General features: G+C 37.0%; 1 protein-coding gene across 1 annotated transcript; it reads right to left on the reverse strand.

The window, feature by feature from the left end:
* Positions 1-2,772: 2,772 nt before the first annotated feature.
* LOC110915128 (adenylate isopentenyltransferase) lies at positions 2,773-4,368 on the reverse strand. Its single transcript, XM_022159768.2, has one exon. It carries the CDS (start codon positions 4,200-4,202, stop codon positions 3,081-3,083), a length of 1,122 nt encoding a protein of 373 aa, XP_022015460.1. The 5' UTR covers positions 4,203-4,368; the 3' UTR covers positions 2,773-3,080.
* Positions 4,369-17,747: the final 13,379 nt, after the last annotated feature.

The raw sequence follows: 17,747 nt of genomic DNA on the forward strand, positions 1-17,747 counted from the left end.
TCATAGGCTCACTTAATACCATGCAAGGATCTATGGCTAGCTATGCGTAATAGGGGTAGCTTTCGTCTCTGAGAACATATAAAGGGTGCAATAAAGTATTGTACGGTTAGAATGTATTGTTGGGTTTTAAACCAATAAAATTGAAAATAAAATAGCATGTAAGAAATACTGTTTTTTAATCAAATGTGTCGGATCTCCCAAGCCTAGTTGCTAAATTATATTTTTACTTCTTGGTTACTAAATGAGCCAAACATTAACCACTTGTCATATAATTAATTAGACATTTTGTTATAATGGTTTCATAATGTTACTAAGTCATATTGATTCAGTCATGTTCATCCTTTATAATAAAGTATATACATGATTCATGTGATATGTTTAAAATTACAAAGATGATCATCAGGATCACCACCAAATCGTTGTCGTTGCACACTACACCGCCATCGATTCAACTACATCCAATAAGAGATTACATTTGCCTCTATAATTAGGGTTAATACAAGTTGATGTTTTTTGAAATCTTGAATCGCTACCCTTGTATGCATGGAACTAAGGTTTCTTCGGTTTAGTTTCCCACTATTCGATCCATCTTTATAATGATCGTCTTAATTAGATTCATTATTAGCTTACGGAAAGTAACAATTTGAAATGTGAAGAATCTAAGCAAGGGTTTAGTTTTATCCCATGTTTAGCAGAATCAAGTGGATTATCCACCTTTGTTTTGATAATTAAGGTGGTGGGTGCTGATTAAGGAGGTGGCGATGGCGTCAGGTCGTGGTTGTTCTTTGTCCGTAAATTGGTTGAAGAGAGGACGCTATATATCGAGACAATACGCATACATGCTCAGGTTGATTCCTAAAAGAAGTGAAATTTACATGCAAATTGGGGGAATAGTTATGTGCAACGTGTTGGTAATTACACAATATATAAATCACAAGAATGATTTGTGTAATTTACTCATCCTTATCAGTAATAATAAAGATCGAACTTAGGTGACCAACAATAACTCACATTATCTTATTATCCACATCAATAAAATATTTACAAGAAAAATCCCATCTAATTGTTTTGTTTAACCTAGGCCATCTAACTTATGTCATCCATGACAAATATTAGAATAGTACATTTTATGGTATAAACTAATACAATATAAAATAATGGTAAGTTACTATTGATCATGTGACTATACGAAAATATGAACCAAAAGTTCACATGGACAACAATAATACCTCACCAAACACTATTAATCAATGACACCTTTGTTATGGTTTAGACAGAATCATACGAGTTAATCTACTTGATTAATATTTAAGAGTATATACCTTTTTAAATCTTTTCAAGAAATGGAAGAAAAGAATTTGAAGACTTTAAGCACAATATCTAAAAGGAATATGTGGATGGCCACTATTCTAAGTATCCAAGGATCCTACTACATGGGATTAGATTTGATGTGTATATAATAATTATTTTAGTATTTTGTTTTAGATATAGAATCCTATTTTATATTTGAGAATTTTAGAAACTAATTCCAAGATCGACAATGTGTATTGACTCTCATATACAGTAAGACATGTTTAACCTAAAGACTGAACTTTTTTTATACACTTCTTATATTTGATACCTGAAGAGGCAACCATCCTATCGACCAAATTGAACCACTACGTTTGGATCAGATCCTCTGGACCAAAGCGAACTACTACTTTTTTTATACACTTCTTATAAAAAGTCCTGGGGACCGAAGGGGGGTTAAATTGCAAAAGATGAAAAACTTTTTGTTAAAAGTAAAAAAGTCATAGGGGTTAAAAAAAATTATGGGTTAAAAGTGAAAAATACTATTTTTTTTAATGTTATTTTACAACAACATAAAGCATAAATTTGTTGCTAATTTATAGTTCCGAAATTTGGAAATGTTATGTAAAAATGCAAATTAAACGAATTTGTTCATCTGTTTTTCTTTTTTCATTTTTAAACATTTACCTATGTTTAGATTCTAAAAATAGAAGGATTTTTATTTATATATTTGTAAGAATGTTAAAAGAGATGTGTCTTAACACTGTATTTCGATTATTTCCTTATATTTTAAAATATTTAAAACTGAAAAAAGTGAATTGTTATTTTGTTTCTTCTTCTTGGAAAAGTACTCTATTCTACATGAACCCTTTATACCCTTCAATATCACTTTTGATAAACAAATCGTGTTTAAATTAATATGTCGAATCTCTATAATACAGGGGCTAGACACTCATGATTCATAATTAAACTTATATAACAGCCCATTTTATATATATTATTTTAACTTGTGAACTCATTTGCGACATATTTATCATGTAAACAACTTTATTACATGTTTAAAACTCTTCAACTTGTTTAAACTGATCAACCATATTATGATGTGTTTAAATAATGGCTCAAGTTCAAATTACATCGTTTCATTTTTATTTTTTGTTTTCATCAATATATTAATGTTTTTGTAAACGTTAAAGTTCATACATTTCAATCCAGCCCGTCATCAACATGCTACTAACCTCTCAATCCCGTCAATACAAAACCCAACAACCCGCTAACCTCTCAGCCCGACAATATTTACACCTCTACTTAAAACATCAAAATTCACATCTTAACGGCACTTGCAAGTTTGTCTTGGCATACAATAGAATGCGTCCAAAGATACCCTTTTGGGCAGCAAAAAGGTCAACTTATGTTTTTATGTATTCCGATTTCATGATATATAAATCAAACTCAAAACTCCAATTTTAAATTCATATTCCAACATTTAGCAAATTGCTGATGAATATATAAAAAATGTGGAATTGAAGTTTGCTATAAGTTTATCATCAAAAAGGCGTGTACTGATCACTAATGCTTCAAAACTGGTCGAGCCATCCGGTCAGATGGGTTCGACCCACGTCCTAACCTACCTAACCGGCTAAACCCATGTCGAACCCCCCAAATTATGAAGAAACTTTTACATTGAGTGGAAAAAAATAAATCAAAAATTATAAAAAAAAAATAATAATAAGAAAAAAAAAATTAAAAATTTGTAGAGTGAATGAAGGCTGGGCTGGAAATAGCTGGAAAACCTACTCATCCAAGAAATGCTTCACGATCTTCATGCTTGGTTCCACCACCTGTTTTTCCCATAATTCCGCCACCCTTCCACCACCGGAATCTGACGTCATCAACGCCCTAAACGCCTCCGTTGCATCTACTCTTCTCAAATCCCATCCAGCGTCTCTCAGCCGTAGGATCTTACTCACTTGTTTCTTCGCCAGCTGTATCGTATTATCCTTAATCCTCCTCACTGCTTCATCGTACGCCTCAGATCGTCCCACGTCATCCTCACTCTCATCCCCACCGTCCGATCTCCCAAACCCCGGAAACTTTTCAAAATACGTCTCAAACTCCGGTACCCCTATCGCCTGACCCAAACCCGACTTGTTTATAACATTATTCTCACCCGACCCGAAAAACTCCACCAGCTCTTCAAACATACCCGAATCCAACATTTCATCAACCCGTTTTGATAAATATTTGTTTAAAACGGGTAAACATACGTCAACCCAGATAAAACAACAATCGTAACGAAGCTCTGTACTAACCGGGTCCGGGTCGGGTCCGTTGAAGACGTCTGATTTCGGGTCGAACCGTTTTGTAACTAGTGAATAGATTAAGGAATTTGACCCGCCGACGATTAGAGGTAATCCTCGTCGGAGTTTAATGTCGGAGATGTATTCCGATGCGAGTTTTCGGAAATCTGAAGGTGTGAAGACGGGTTTTGTCGGGTCAATTGTTCCGAGAAGGTGGTGGGGGACATTTAGTTGTTCTTCAATGGTGATTTTGTTTGTTGTGATGTTGAGACCACTGTAAACTTGCATTTTATCTGAGTTTATGATCTCTGCGTTGTGGAAGAAACGAGTAGCTAGATCGATTGAGAGGCGTGATTTTCCGGCGCCGGTGGGACCCATGATGATGACGATTTTACGTTTACGGCGACGTGTGGTGGTGGTGATGGTGGTGGTTGTTGTCGTGGTGGCTGTGGTGGTGAGTGTTGACGGTTCCATGTGAATGTTATTACTGTGATTGAGGCTCCACGTGGAGGAGTAAGAAGAAGAAGAAGAAAAGGTGGGTTGAAAGAAGGTGAGAAATGAAGAGAATAATCTGAAACGATGATGATGGGAAGTTGTTGGAAATGGTAGTCTCATAAGGAATTAGCGTTTGATGATGATGATGATGATGATACACCATTAGCAGCAGGAGGTACATACAAAACACATGAGAGACAGAGAGAGAGAGGGAGAGAGAGAGAGAGAGGGTGTGTTTGTTTAATTTTGGGGTTTTAGAGTGAAAGTTTTAGGAACATTTGGGTTTGTTACATACACTATTTATAAATATAAATATAAATATAAATATTATTATTATTATTATCTGTAACCTTCTCTCTCTCTCTCTCTTCTTTCTCTCTCTCTCTATCTCTCTCTGTGTGTGTGCATATATTTTATAAAATGTTGGTTTGGGATTGTTGTCGTTTTCGTGTTGGATGTTGGTGGCAGAGATACGTGCAAGGTGATGATAGGAAAAAAAGCTGCTATAAATTCATTCATTCACTCATTTTATAATTATCAAGTAATGAAGCAGAGGAAAAACCATCGCCATTGTTAGGATCTATCGTGTGAGTATTTTGTTTAGACGAATTTTTGAATATGTTGCAGAGGGGTGGGTGTGTTGGTTTGGTCGGAGAAGATAGAAGGGGAATTGTGAATGATCGTAGTATTGGGGTGTGGATTATGGTGGGCCGTGGGCCATGCGCCAAAACCCAAATTGAGTAATTAAGTATCCTTTATTTTAAAGAGTTTTATTTTCTTTTATATTTTATGATATGCTAGAGCAGTAGTAATTTTTTTAAACTAGTCTTTGAAGGGCGGGGGCTGCAAAACCGTGCAACCAACGTTGCAGAGCAGGGAAGTAAAATCGTGTTAAGTAGCAAACGTACGACAACAAAAACCGGAGAACGAACAAAAGTACGAGTTTTTAACACAACACAAGTGACTTACGTGATGTAAAATCTATACAAAGTCAATTTATGTTGACACGTATTAGAAAGTTTAGGTGGTAAAAAAAACTGTGGGACCAAATGTAATCATCAAATACCGTGATAAGTAACAACTAAACGACGACAAAATCCAGAAAAAAACGTAAGAAAAAATTTAATAACAAAAACTAACTCTTTAAAGTTTATCATGCAAAAAAAAAATTAACAAAAAAAAAAAAGACAAAATCACTAAAAACAGAAGAAGGTACTATATATATCTATATATATAGAATATGATAAAAATATACCTAACTCTGTTAGATTTTGCGAGCTTCGGGATTGATATGTGCTTTAAATATGTTAAAAATATAACAAACCTTGTTAGATTTTCTGTTAAATTTTACGAGGTTTGGGTTTTATATGTGCACATGGTTGAAAGTTGATTTGAATAAGGATTTGGATGAAACATAACATCACATATTTGAGAAATTTTTTATTTGAAAGTTAACTTCATTAGAAAGGGCACCGACCCATAAAACGGGGAGGCCACACAACGAAACTACATGATAACAAATTTGCACCAATTATCCCAACTTAAGGACTTCACTTAGATCTACTTATAGCCCAAAGAAAACCAATCGATTTAACTTCCGAAATAATATCTTCTATCCGCGGCTCCTTGTTGGAAAATGTACGCTCGTTTCTAGCTCTCCAAATACTCTAGCTAGCAATAATAACAATCCATTGAAAAATACCTTTGGCCGGCTCTTTTAACCCCACATGATTGTGCATCTCAAGTAAGTCCCTGAAAAAAAGGCGAAAAAAATCGCAACACGACACCAGGCGCTAATATGCTGCCAAACGACTGAAGCAAACATGCATGCTGTAGATAAATGATCTACCGACTCGTCTCCGCAACCGCAAAAGAGAAAACACCACCTTAATTCCTTAAAACAAGAATTGCAACTAGGTATTCATATTCTAACATAATTCTAGGATTTTTTCGATTTCTCTAATCATGTATTTCTTGATAGTATTAACACACCTTCAAAACAATTTTTGCTTCTTTGACAACTCAACACCTCTTAACTAATTACCGAAATATTACTATAACTAAAATACCACATAAATTACCCTATATAATAACATTACATCAAAATTGGGTTTTGTCAACTAATTAAGAAGGAGATCTTTTCTTTCTTTAGAGACAGATTTGTTGAAAAATATAAGGACAGGCCGAAGCTTGTGTACAATGGCATTAATCATCTGACTGATTCGGATCGGGATCTACTTGTGGAACCATTCTCGAGTAAGGAAATCAGGGAGGCCGTTTTTGAATGTGGTGGGGACCGCGCTCCCGGGCCTGACGGGTTCAGCCTGAAGTTTTTCAAGCATTATTGGGGTGTTTTTGAAAATGATTTTAAAAGGTTGTTGGAGTACTTCTACAAAGAAGGTAAGCTGAATGTGGGATGCGCTTCGTCTTTTATTACGTTGGTGCCGAAGATAAAAGATCCAGTAGATTTAAACAATTATAGGCCGATTAACTTGGTGGGGGTGATTAGTAAGGTGGTCTCGAAGATCTTAGCAAACAGGTTGAAGCTAGTCATTGGAAAAGTGGTGTCCAACTCTCAGTCAGCTTTTATCAAAGGCAAGTATATTTTAGACGGGCCGCTTATTGTCAACGAGATTATTGCGTGGTGCAAAAGGAATAAGAAGAAAATGTTCTTGCTAAAAATCGACTTCGAAAAGGCGTATGATAACGTGAATTGGCTATTTGTTATCGATATTATGCGTCAAATGGGCTTCCCGGACTTGTGGTGCAAGTGGATATGGGGAATCCTCAGTTCAGCGAGGTCCTCGGTGTTGGTGAACGGATCTCCCACGTTCGAGTTCAAGTGCGAAAAAGGGATGAGGCAAGGTGACCCGATCTCTCCATTCATTTTTTTACTTGTTATGGAAGCACTTTCCGGCTTGATGGATAGAGCTATGCAAGAAGGTATTTTTCAAGGTATCAAAATCCCGAATGGTGGTCCTTGTATTTCCCATCTTTTGTATGCGGATGACGCCTTAATTTTGGGAGCGTGGTCTCCAGTTAACGTGAAAAACATTGTTAGGATTCTGCGGATTTTCTATGTTTGCTCGGGTCTCAAAATAAATCTCTCCAAGTCAAACTTGTATGCTTTGGGGGTCGACGGGAGAGAGGTGGAGGATCAAGCGACCTTGGTTGGGTGTAAAGCGGATAAATTTCCGTTCCGGTATTTGGGGATTATGGTGGGAGCCAATATGAGTAACATTAACAACTGGAAACCGGTGTATGATGTTTTCGAAGCCAGATTATCGAAATGGAAGGCAGAATCTCTCTCGATCGGTGGTAGGCTTGTGCTCATTAAGTCCGTTCTTGAAAGCCTCCCTACCTATTATTTCTCCATTTATAAAGCTCCGGTAAAAGTTATTAAGGACCTGGAAGGTATGATAAAACGTTTTCTTTGGGGAGGTTCCCAAGAGGGTCAAAAAATCCATTGGGTGGCTTGGGATAAGGTCTCGGTTCCTAAAGATCTTGGTGGTCTTGGGCTGTGCAAACTTAGAGATATTAACTTGGCTCTCCTTTCAAAGTGGTGCTGGCGGTTTAAGGTGGAGCAAAATGATCTTTGGTGTAAAGTGGTTAACGCTATCCATTGCGGCCCGCGGAACTGGGACTTTTTGCCGGTTAGGAATAACATTGGAGGTCCGTGGAATAAAATTGTCAAATGGGTTGCCAGATCGATGATAGATGGTATTCCGCTAAGAAGCTTTTTTAGAGGTGTCCCGGGCAAAGGAGATTGTATTGCTTTCTGGCTCGATCCGTGGGTTTCCTGTGATCCACTTAAAGACATGTTCCCGATTTTGTTTCAACTTGAGGTCAACAGAAAGGTTAAAATCAGTGAGCGTATCTCGACTGGCAGCGATTGTAATAGGTTTATTTGGCAGTGGAAAAGGCCGCTTGAGTCGGCTTCGGAGCTGGCTGAGTTGTCTCAGCTTTCGTCTCTGCTGGAAAATTTTTATGTCTCTGGTAGTGCGGATAAGTGGGCTTGGATTGGGAATGGGGCTGAAGACTTTAGTGTCGGAGCGGTGAAAAAGGTTCTTATTAAAGGATACGGCACGGTGTCTCGCTCTAACTTCTCGTGGTGTAAGTGGCTTCCAGTTAAGTGTAATGTCTTCGCGTGGCGGGCGGATTTAGGTAGTATCCCAACGGTAGACGCTCTTCGTAAGAGGAATATCTTCATCACTGATTCTGTATGTGGGTTGTGCAATGATGGTGAAGACACGGTTTCACACCTTTTCACAGAATGTTATGTTGCTAACATGATATGGAACGCAATAAGCAGGTGGTGTAAGGTGCCGCAGATTTACGCATTCTCGTTTCAAGACTTATTGAAGGCTCATGAGTTCTGTGCTTTAAAGGATCCGGTCAAGTCCATTTTTTATGGTGTTATTATTATTGCGTGCTGGTGCATATGGAAGGCTAGAAATGATAATAGATTCAGAAACAGGAGGTGCCATATTGAGAAGATTTTAAGCGATGTGAAGTCTTATGGGTTTTTATGGGCTAGGCATAGATCCAAGTGTAAAAATTTATCGTGGGAAAATTGGCGTAAATTTGTAATTATGTAGTTCGTTGTTGTTTGGTGCCTCCCGGTTTTCGGGTTTGGCGTTTTTAATGAAGTTCACATTTCAAAAAAAAAAAAACTTTAATTCCATAGTTTTACTTTAGTTTTGACCGTTTGGTCATTCGGCATTCAGCAAACAACAAATTTTACATTTGCCCAACAAAATAATATAAATAAAGTTCATTCATGCTCAAATAATGTCCTAATATTAAATTACATGTCAAATTTGAATTCTTTTCTACTAATTTAGGATGTCATCCATGATATCCATAATTAAAAATCTGAAACAAAAAAGGATAAAAGCTCATTCAAGGAATCAAGTAGAAGATTATTTGAATCTAAGCTAAAGTTCGAACCCTGGCTGCTAAAGTTTGAACTTTAGCATTTATTTTTAAAACGCAATTTTTCCCCTAAAGGGAAACCTTACCCTTCGACAACGCATAAACATTAAGATTAGTTCTTGAAGCAATGTGTGAACTAGCTTTTAAGGTCTAATGTTGAATTGAAATGTAGATCCGATAATACAATTTAAGAAAATCTAATGGTGTATGAGGTTTGTCACAAGGTAAAAGTTTAATTGAATCTTGATCTCCATGTTATCTTTTTTTGTGTATATGATTTTTGAAGATAAATAAAATTCTAATATGCTGAAAAAGATATATAATTATGAACGACTACCAGGTTACTATTACCACATTACTATTACCATCATAATATGACATGTTAAATGTGATAGGAATATGAAAACTAAAGTTAATTTAAATAATATACGCATTTAAACTATTTTATTTTTCGTCTGATAACTTGCGTTCGTTAACTTTTAAACAAAAGTTGAATACACAACTTCGTTTAACTTTTTGTCTCGACATTTTAGTATAAAGTTTTTTGACAATAGAATTGCAAACAAAGCCGAGTTTTTTTTAGTAATCTACACGAGTGCCGGTACCCTAATGAACCGAACTGATTCCAACCGAACATCGGTTCCTTTACCGACATTCGTTTTTGTGGTTTTCGATTGGTGCAAAACGTACGTTGATACATTTTTGGGCTATCACGATTTTTTATCTTTCAATTACTATGGGGAGTGTCAGTGGCGTAATGAACTAGTGTTGATACTGACCGAATTTTCGCCGTGTAGCGCGAAGAAGTACCGCTAGTATAAATTAATTAAATTAATTTTACAATAACCATATGTTGAATATTAAATTAGGTTCTCCTAAATCAATGATTAATAATATAGAATTTGAGTTGAGAGCATGCTGTCGTGAATCGATGTGGCGCCACCAAGGGTGGGAGTGGGTTGAGCCATCACCGACCTGATTCACAATTGGCTGGTATTTGTGGAGCACCGGTCCGGCACTGTGTGGCAGTGAGCGTGGGTTGCTATTGCTTCCCACTGTCCCCACACAATCATATGGTCCTACGCAGTGCTGCTGCATTTCGCTTGCTTAACAAACAATTCTCCCCTACTGTTAATTTTTAAATTAACTGTTTTATTTACTAAAATAAAAATATGAAAACTATACCATTACATTACATGTTGAGTAAATCAAATAAGTTTTGAACGGAGTTGTATTTGAGTACTTATTTTATAACTTGAGCTATAGCGAATGTACCGCGTACCAGTATCATGACGAATCGGACATAATACAATCCCAACAATATAAGCACCACGTACATTCTGATCGAACATCAATGCCGGCAGTGGTACTATTAGAACCATTACCGATATTCGACTTTATATTTTCCTGTCGATGTGAAATACGTGTCGTAATCCTTTTAGGTATATCACTACCTTATCTTTATGGATCTTTTTTATTTCGGTTGCAATAACGAGTAGGGGTGTGCAAAGTCGGTTAACGGTGGGTTCGGTTAACTAATGGCCGGTTAACCGAGGGTTCAGTTAATTGAAAAGTATTAACCATAACTATAACCGATGGTTGATTTACCGTTGTTCGGTATGGATCGGTTTCGGTTAAAAATCCGATATATAAAAAACTAAACACTTATGGTGAATAAAAACACCAATCTTTGGGTTAGCTTCCTTATTCTTGAAGTTGGTGTTTGCTAATAATGGAGGGTATGGAGAGCCTCATCCCTAAGGGGATGGGCCGCCACGTCACCGCCTCGTAAACGGGGCCTAAAGGGGATGGACCTAGGGGTGGGGGATGAACCCCTTTATGTATGTATGTATGTATGTATGTATGTATGTATGTATGTATGTATGTATGTATGTATGTATGTATAGGTGTTTGTGTGGGAGAGAGGGGCGTCGAACCCGGCTTGTGGAGGACGGACATGACGGGCCTGGCCCGGCGCCGGAGCAAGGGGGTGGGGAAGAAAGGGCGGCGAGATGGGGACGGGCATGGGGACGGCCCCATACCCTCCAGTCTAAGGGGAGGCGGGGTGGGGAACAAAAGTTCCCGTGATACTTTCTTCCACGCGTGGAAAACAAACAAATTCCCACCGCCACCTAACTTTTTAACGAGTGATAAAATGTGTGTGTGATAAACTTCACGCGTTATGGCACATTCCGTGATAAATGGATGTGAGGGGGTGTGAGGGTTTATTATTGGGTGTTGTGAGTGATGACCATTGCCACTAAAAAAGGTTGTGAGTGATGGAAAAATGATTGATGACATGGCGGAACTTGATTGGGTGTTGTGAGTGATGAGTGAGTGATGATTGATTACCACCCCACCCCTAAGTTAAATCTTGAGGACTTATTTTTTTTGTTGCCAATAAAATACATAACAAATTAGCTATAAAAGAGTGTTAAAATGTAAATGGCTATGAGGATATAATATTTACAAACAAACCCTATATTAAATCAATATAACTATAAAAGAGTGTTAAAATGTGAATGGCTATGAGGATATAATATTTACAAACAAACTCTATATTAAATCAATATAACTATACAAGAGTGTTAAAATGTAAATGGCTATGAGGATATAATATTTACAAACAAACCCTGTATTAGATTAACTATAGAGAAATATGAACTCTTCATGTTAAAAATATCCAAACAGTAAACAAACAACTTGAAGATATATATGAAATAAACATAACTATACTTTCCCATCAACGACACCATATCAACAATGACTGTTGTTTAACTTAGTTTATCCAAAACCAGATGTTACGTGGTAAGACTAATTAATCTTTTAAGTGTTTTCTCTACTATCTCATTGGCTATAGAGCTATATAAGTATTATGAGAGATAATCATGTCACATAAGCTAAATAATATTAGATAATTATGTCACACGTAAGCTAAGTATTAATTAACCCTGGTTTAATTACTTCTTCTCATTCTTAACTTCTTGTCATTTTCATCAAATGAAAACTAGTTCTCACATTTAATTATAAACTATATGCTTTCGACTTAGTTAATTACTATTTCATAGACGTTTAGTGGACATGAATAAATTTAGTAAGCAATCACAACGTACTTAACAATAGAAAAATTAAAGTCAAATGATGTTTTATAAACCAAGTTGTTAATAAAATCATTACAAGACAAATAACTCCAACCATTCATGTATATACATATAATATACATTATAAGATATAATAGAAAAATGAGTTTCTAACAAAAAGGTATAATTAGAGCATTGATATACATCGTTCTACATCACGTCATACACCCACACACTTCTACATATATGGGATCATGCGAGAACAAATTATTAGCATGAGAACATTATCTAAATAACTTTTTTTTCTTTTAATTTTATTGCAGTCGTAGTTTTTTATAACTCATAAGTCTTGACCGCATTAATTAAACAGGTTTCGTTTGGGCTAATTAACATGCCTGATTAAACAGGTTGACCCGTGAACTATTTAATTAAATATGTTATCCCACTAACCCGTTTAACCTACGTTTTAGACTTCACCAACATGTAGTATGTTTGTACAAACTGATTACTACTCATCAACCCGTCTGAAACGCACACATGTATTAAGGGGGACGTGTTTGAGTTACACGAGGTTAAATTGTCTGTAGTTTACGTGTTCGAGCTAAACAATTCAATTCATCAACACGCCTACCTGATACGGTTAAGTGGTTAACACCCATAGTGTTTGTTAAAAGAAATTTTGTATGTTACTCTATATCAAAGAAATTTTGAAAACCGAAGATGTATAATGAGACTTTAAGATTTATTCTCAACTTTTTTTTTTTTCTCAAAAGAGGGTATTCGATCTCACTTCAAATCTAGCCCTATATATAAACCCCAATAACTAGGTACATTGAAATAAAGGGCTTCACGGTTTTTTCTCAAAAGAGGGTTGCAACCTACTAACCGCATCTTTTGAAAACACCCATAGCATCTTTTGTTCATTTTTGTACTAGTGACATACAATTTGTTGTTTATGTGTATGTTACACATACAATTTGTTGTTTGTATTAAGTTTGTTCATCCGATGTTCTTTTCATTTATGTTTTGGCTAATAAATGTATGTATGTATGTATGTACGTATGTACGTACGTACGTACGTACGCACGCACGCACGCACGCACGTATGTATGTATGTATGTATGTATGTATGTATGTATGTATGTATGTATGTATGTATGTATGTATGTATGTATGTATGTATGTATGTATGTATGTATGTATGTATGTATGTATGTATGTATGTATGTATGTATGTATGTATGTATGTATGTATGTATGTATGTATGTATGTATGTATGTATGTATGTATGTATGTATGTATGTATGTATGTATGTATGTATGTATGTATGTATGTATGTATGTATGTAGTATTTTATATGTATGTACTCAGTAAATAAAGAACATGAAACTTTAAAAGATATGCATGCATAATGAATTTTTTGATGCAAATATAAGTTATATCTATATATATTTGCTATAGGGCCATTCTATACACACCCCCCCTCTTCCTGATTATACCCCCTCTTGTGAGAGGAAAACTGTCGGTCCCACGCAGGCCCCATCTGTAAGTATGTGAGAGGAGGGGGTGAAAAAAGTAAATAGGGGGGTGTAGAAAGTAGCACCCTTGCTAGGGCCATTCTGTAGAATGTAGAAAGTAGCACCCTTTGCTATAAAGTAAAGAATTAGGTTTAGAAAACGATTAGTATTCGTGCACTTGGCTTCATTACAACTCAGTATAACAATTAATTGTTTCATTATGAGGACATTTATTAATCAAATTTTAAGATAAAGGTATTATTATTGATCATTTGTCAACTCCATAAACAATGATTTAGTTAATTAGTTTAGCAACTTCTTTTTTTAATTTCTTAACAAAGTTGACATGCTAGGCTTATGTGGCAAGGTTTTTCATAACAACATTTCATAAATCTTATAGAATAAATACATCGCGTCTGTACTTTACGAAATTTCAGCTTCTAATTTTTTGGTTGTGAAGCACATTAATTGAAAACTTATGTGGCAAGCTAATGGACACATTGCAAGGTTTAAAATACTAAGATAACACAAATGTAACATCAATGTAGAATATAATTATACAGTGTAGATGTTGAAAAGTTATGCTTTTATAACTGTCTTAAGAGATTAGATAACTTTTTATAATAATATTATAATGGAAGTTTAGATATAGGTTCTAGTAGTTATTTGAGTTTTTTGTCATCAATTGTTATGCTTCATCGTTAATATAAAGTTAGCCTTGACCCCAGTCGGTATCATATTATTATTTTTTTTTTGACAAGGGGCGAAAATTTTTCAATTAAAAAGATCAAGCCAGAGGCTCAGATACATAACAGTACATAAAACAAAGAAAAGGAAATAAGAACAGCAAAATTACAATGGAAAATTCGAAAATTTGAAGCCCCTCCATTTCTCCCAGCTTATATCCGAGTGTCCGGCCCGAGATTTTATCCGTAGAAAAGAGCATGCCTTTATGTCCCCTATCATTCTCGGCAATTGAGGAGGTTTAAGTTTGAAAATGAAATCGTTCTTTGCTCTCCAGACGTTCCAGCACGTTGCAGCCAAGATTACATGAATTGCTCTTTTTAATTCTTTATGGGTACTGTAGGATGAGATATATTCCAGCATTTGAGTGAAACTTAGCATGAAGCGGGGCATGGGTATCTTAATCCATTGGAAAACGATGGTCCAAATCTGCTGGGCAAAGTCACACGTGATTAGGAGATGGTTTATTGATTCCAAATCACCATTGCAAAAAAACACATTCAGTTGAAGCAAGCGGGATTCTTCGGGTAAGTAATGCCTCTCTGGTAGGAACACGGTCTAGCACAACTCTCCAGAGAAAGCAATTAACCTTTTTTGGAATCCAATGTAACCATACGAGTGTTTTTGTCTCCGGAATGGAGCTTATGTGATCAAGTTCAGCTCTTAACATTTTTACCTTATATATCTCGCTAGTTTTATCCGTTTTCCATAGCCAAATATCCAGGCCAGGTGCTAATACTGCTGACTGCAAATGTATGACACACGCAGCCCATTCTTCTTGCTGAGATTCAAGAGTCAGCCCGTTTGAACTGCCCCATATCCATTCGGTTCCTGTATTTGTTGTTCTGTATCGTTGTTGGACCATACATCTTTTATCCGATTCCAATGCATAAAGGCCAGGAAACATTTCGCATAGAGTGTTGTTTCCAACCCAAACATCCAGCCAAAACAGAGTTTTATCACCCCTACCCATTTTCGGTGTCGTTCTTCCTTTGGCATCTACCACCGGGTTTTGTGAGACTCTACCCATGTTAATGATAGAGTTCCATACCCCACCAATTGTGCTTTTTAATGGGATACTGGAATGCCACCTGTCCCCACCATGTATAGCTGTGATTGTTTTTGCCCATAAAACCGAAACTTCATTTTTGTACCTCACTCTCCATTTGATCATTAAGGCTTTGTTTGCGGATGTAAGACTACCAATGCCTAACCCACCGTCCTCCTTAGGGGCCACCACCTTAAACCAAGGAACCCAACTGATTTTATTTTTTTTCCAAGCATCCACCCCATAAAAATTTTCTACGTATCCGTTCCAAGTGTTTGATAACTTGAGTCGGTGCATTGAATAGTGAGAGGTAATAGGTGGGTAGATTACCAAGAACCGCTTCAATGAGAGTTACCCTTCCGCCAAAAGAGAGCGTACGTGCCTTCCATAGGGTGAGTTTGTTTTCGAACTTTTCAATTACCGGTTTCCAATTTTTTACCAATCCCATATTTGCACCAACCGGGAGTCCAAGGTAGTTGAACAGAAATGATCCCGTTGTACAATGTAGAATGGAGGCCATGTTGGCAATATCCTCTTTTGAGACACCTACACCATATAGATGGCTTTTATTAAAATTAACTTTGAGGCCGGAGGACAAGTGAAAGCATCTAAGCAATCTTGCAAGATTACTAAAATTTTTTTCCGACCAATCTCCTACAAATAAGACATCGTCCGCATATAGGAGGTGTGAGACTGTCGGCCCATCATTTGGTGTTTTGACCCCGTCTAGGATACCAAGCGAGATTGCATTGACCGATGCTACGTGCAGTGCTTCCATAGCTAGGATGAATAAGAGCGGAGACAGCGGGTCGCCTTGTCAAACACCCTTTTGTACGTTGAATTCCAAAGTTGGAGAACCATTAACTAGAATGGAGGTTCTGGTGGACGATAGTATGCCAAGAATCCATTTTCTCCAAAGAGCGGGAAAGCCCATTTGTGTGAGGACAGATATGAGAAAGTTCCAGTTCAAGGAGTCAAAAGCTTTTTCGAAATCCACTTTAAAAAGTAGCATTTTCTTTTTGTATTTCCTGCCCCATGCCACCAATTCATTTATGATGATCGGCCCATCCAGAATGCTCCTACCTTCAATATATGTTGTTTGTGTATCACTTACCAGGTAATTTATTACATGTTTGAGTCTGTTGGCAAGTACTTTAGAGACCACTTTCGATATACATCCAATAAGACTAATGGGCCGGAAGTCTTTTAGATGAATGGGGTTGTCAGTCTTAGGCACTAGGGTGATGAAGCTTGAATTACAGCCACGATTTAACTTGCCGTGAACGTAGAAATAGTCTAGGAGAATTAGGAAATCCGTTTCCACGGTCTCCCAAAAGTGTTTGATGAAGCAAAAAGTGAGGCCATCCGGGCCTGGTGCCTTGTTATCGCCACATTCCCAAACGGCTGCGTTAATCTCTTCTTTGGAAAACCTCTTCACCAGCATCGATGCCTGTATCGAAGATAGTGTTTTGAAACCATTGCTAGCGAATGTAGGTCTGTGAAACTTCTCATCCGAAAATAGCTTACGGAAGTATTCTTTTATATTAGACTTGAGTTCGTCTGGCTGTGACACCCAGACCCCTTCAAATTCAAGTCCATTTATCCTGTTGTTTCGCTGATGACCTTTTACTACTCCATGAAAGAATGAAGAATTTTCATCACCGTCCCTGATCCATTTAACCTTTGCACGCTGCTTTAAATCTGCCAAGTTATTATCTTCGATTTCGCCTAAGCGCTTGATCCAGATCTCCCTGTTGACAGCCTCTTCTTCAGTTAGCATACTGTTTTCCGCTTTAAGGTCAAGAAATTCCACCTTTTCTAGGAGATCTGCTAGAACCTCGCTGTTTTTGACTCTATTATTTTTACACCAGGGCTTTAATGCCAATTTAATGGCCTTGAACCGTTCCGCCAGTAGCTTATCAGGAAGTCCAAAAGGTTCGACTTCTCTATAAGCTTTTTTGACAATGTCTTCTAGTTCAGTTTCTTTAAGCCACGAATTAAAGAAACGAAGGGGGGGGGGACCGAACCTGACATCTGAACAAGTAAGAAGAAGAGGACGGTGATCGGATCGGTACCTGGGGAGACCAGTAAGGGTAGCCGAAGGCCACATGGATAAGAAGGAGTGACAGATGAGTATACGATCTATTTTACTGAATCGCTTGCCATCGTCCGATCGGTGGGTAAAAGAGCACCCCGTCATGGCATATTCGGATAAGCCTGCCAAACGGATGAACCTGTTAAAATCCTCAGCTGACAGAGGGTCGAATTTCACATTCTTTCGTTCCCTAGGTTCGCGAGCACAATTGAAATCACCTAGAAAAATCCAACACCCATTCAGG

The sequence above is a fragment of the Helianthus annuus genome, chromosome 16 (assembly GCF_002127325.2).
Source record: "Helianthus annuus cultivar XRQ/B chromosome 16, HanXRQr2.0-SUNRISE, whole genome shotgun sequence".
NCBI lineage: Eukaryota > Viridiplantae > Streptophyta > Magnoliopsida > Asterales > Asteraceae > Helianthus > Helianthus annuus.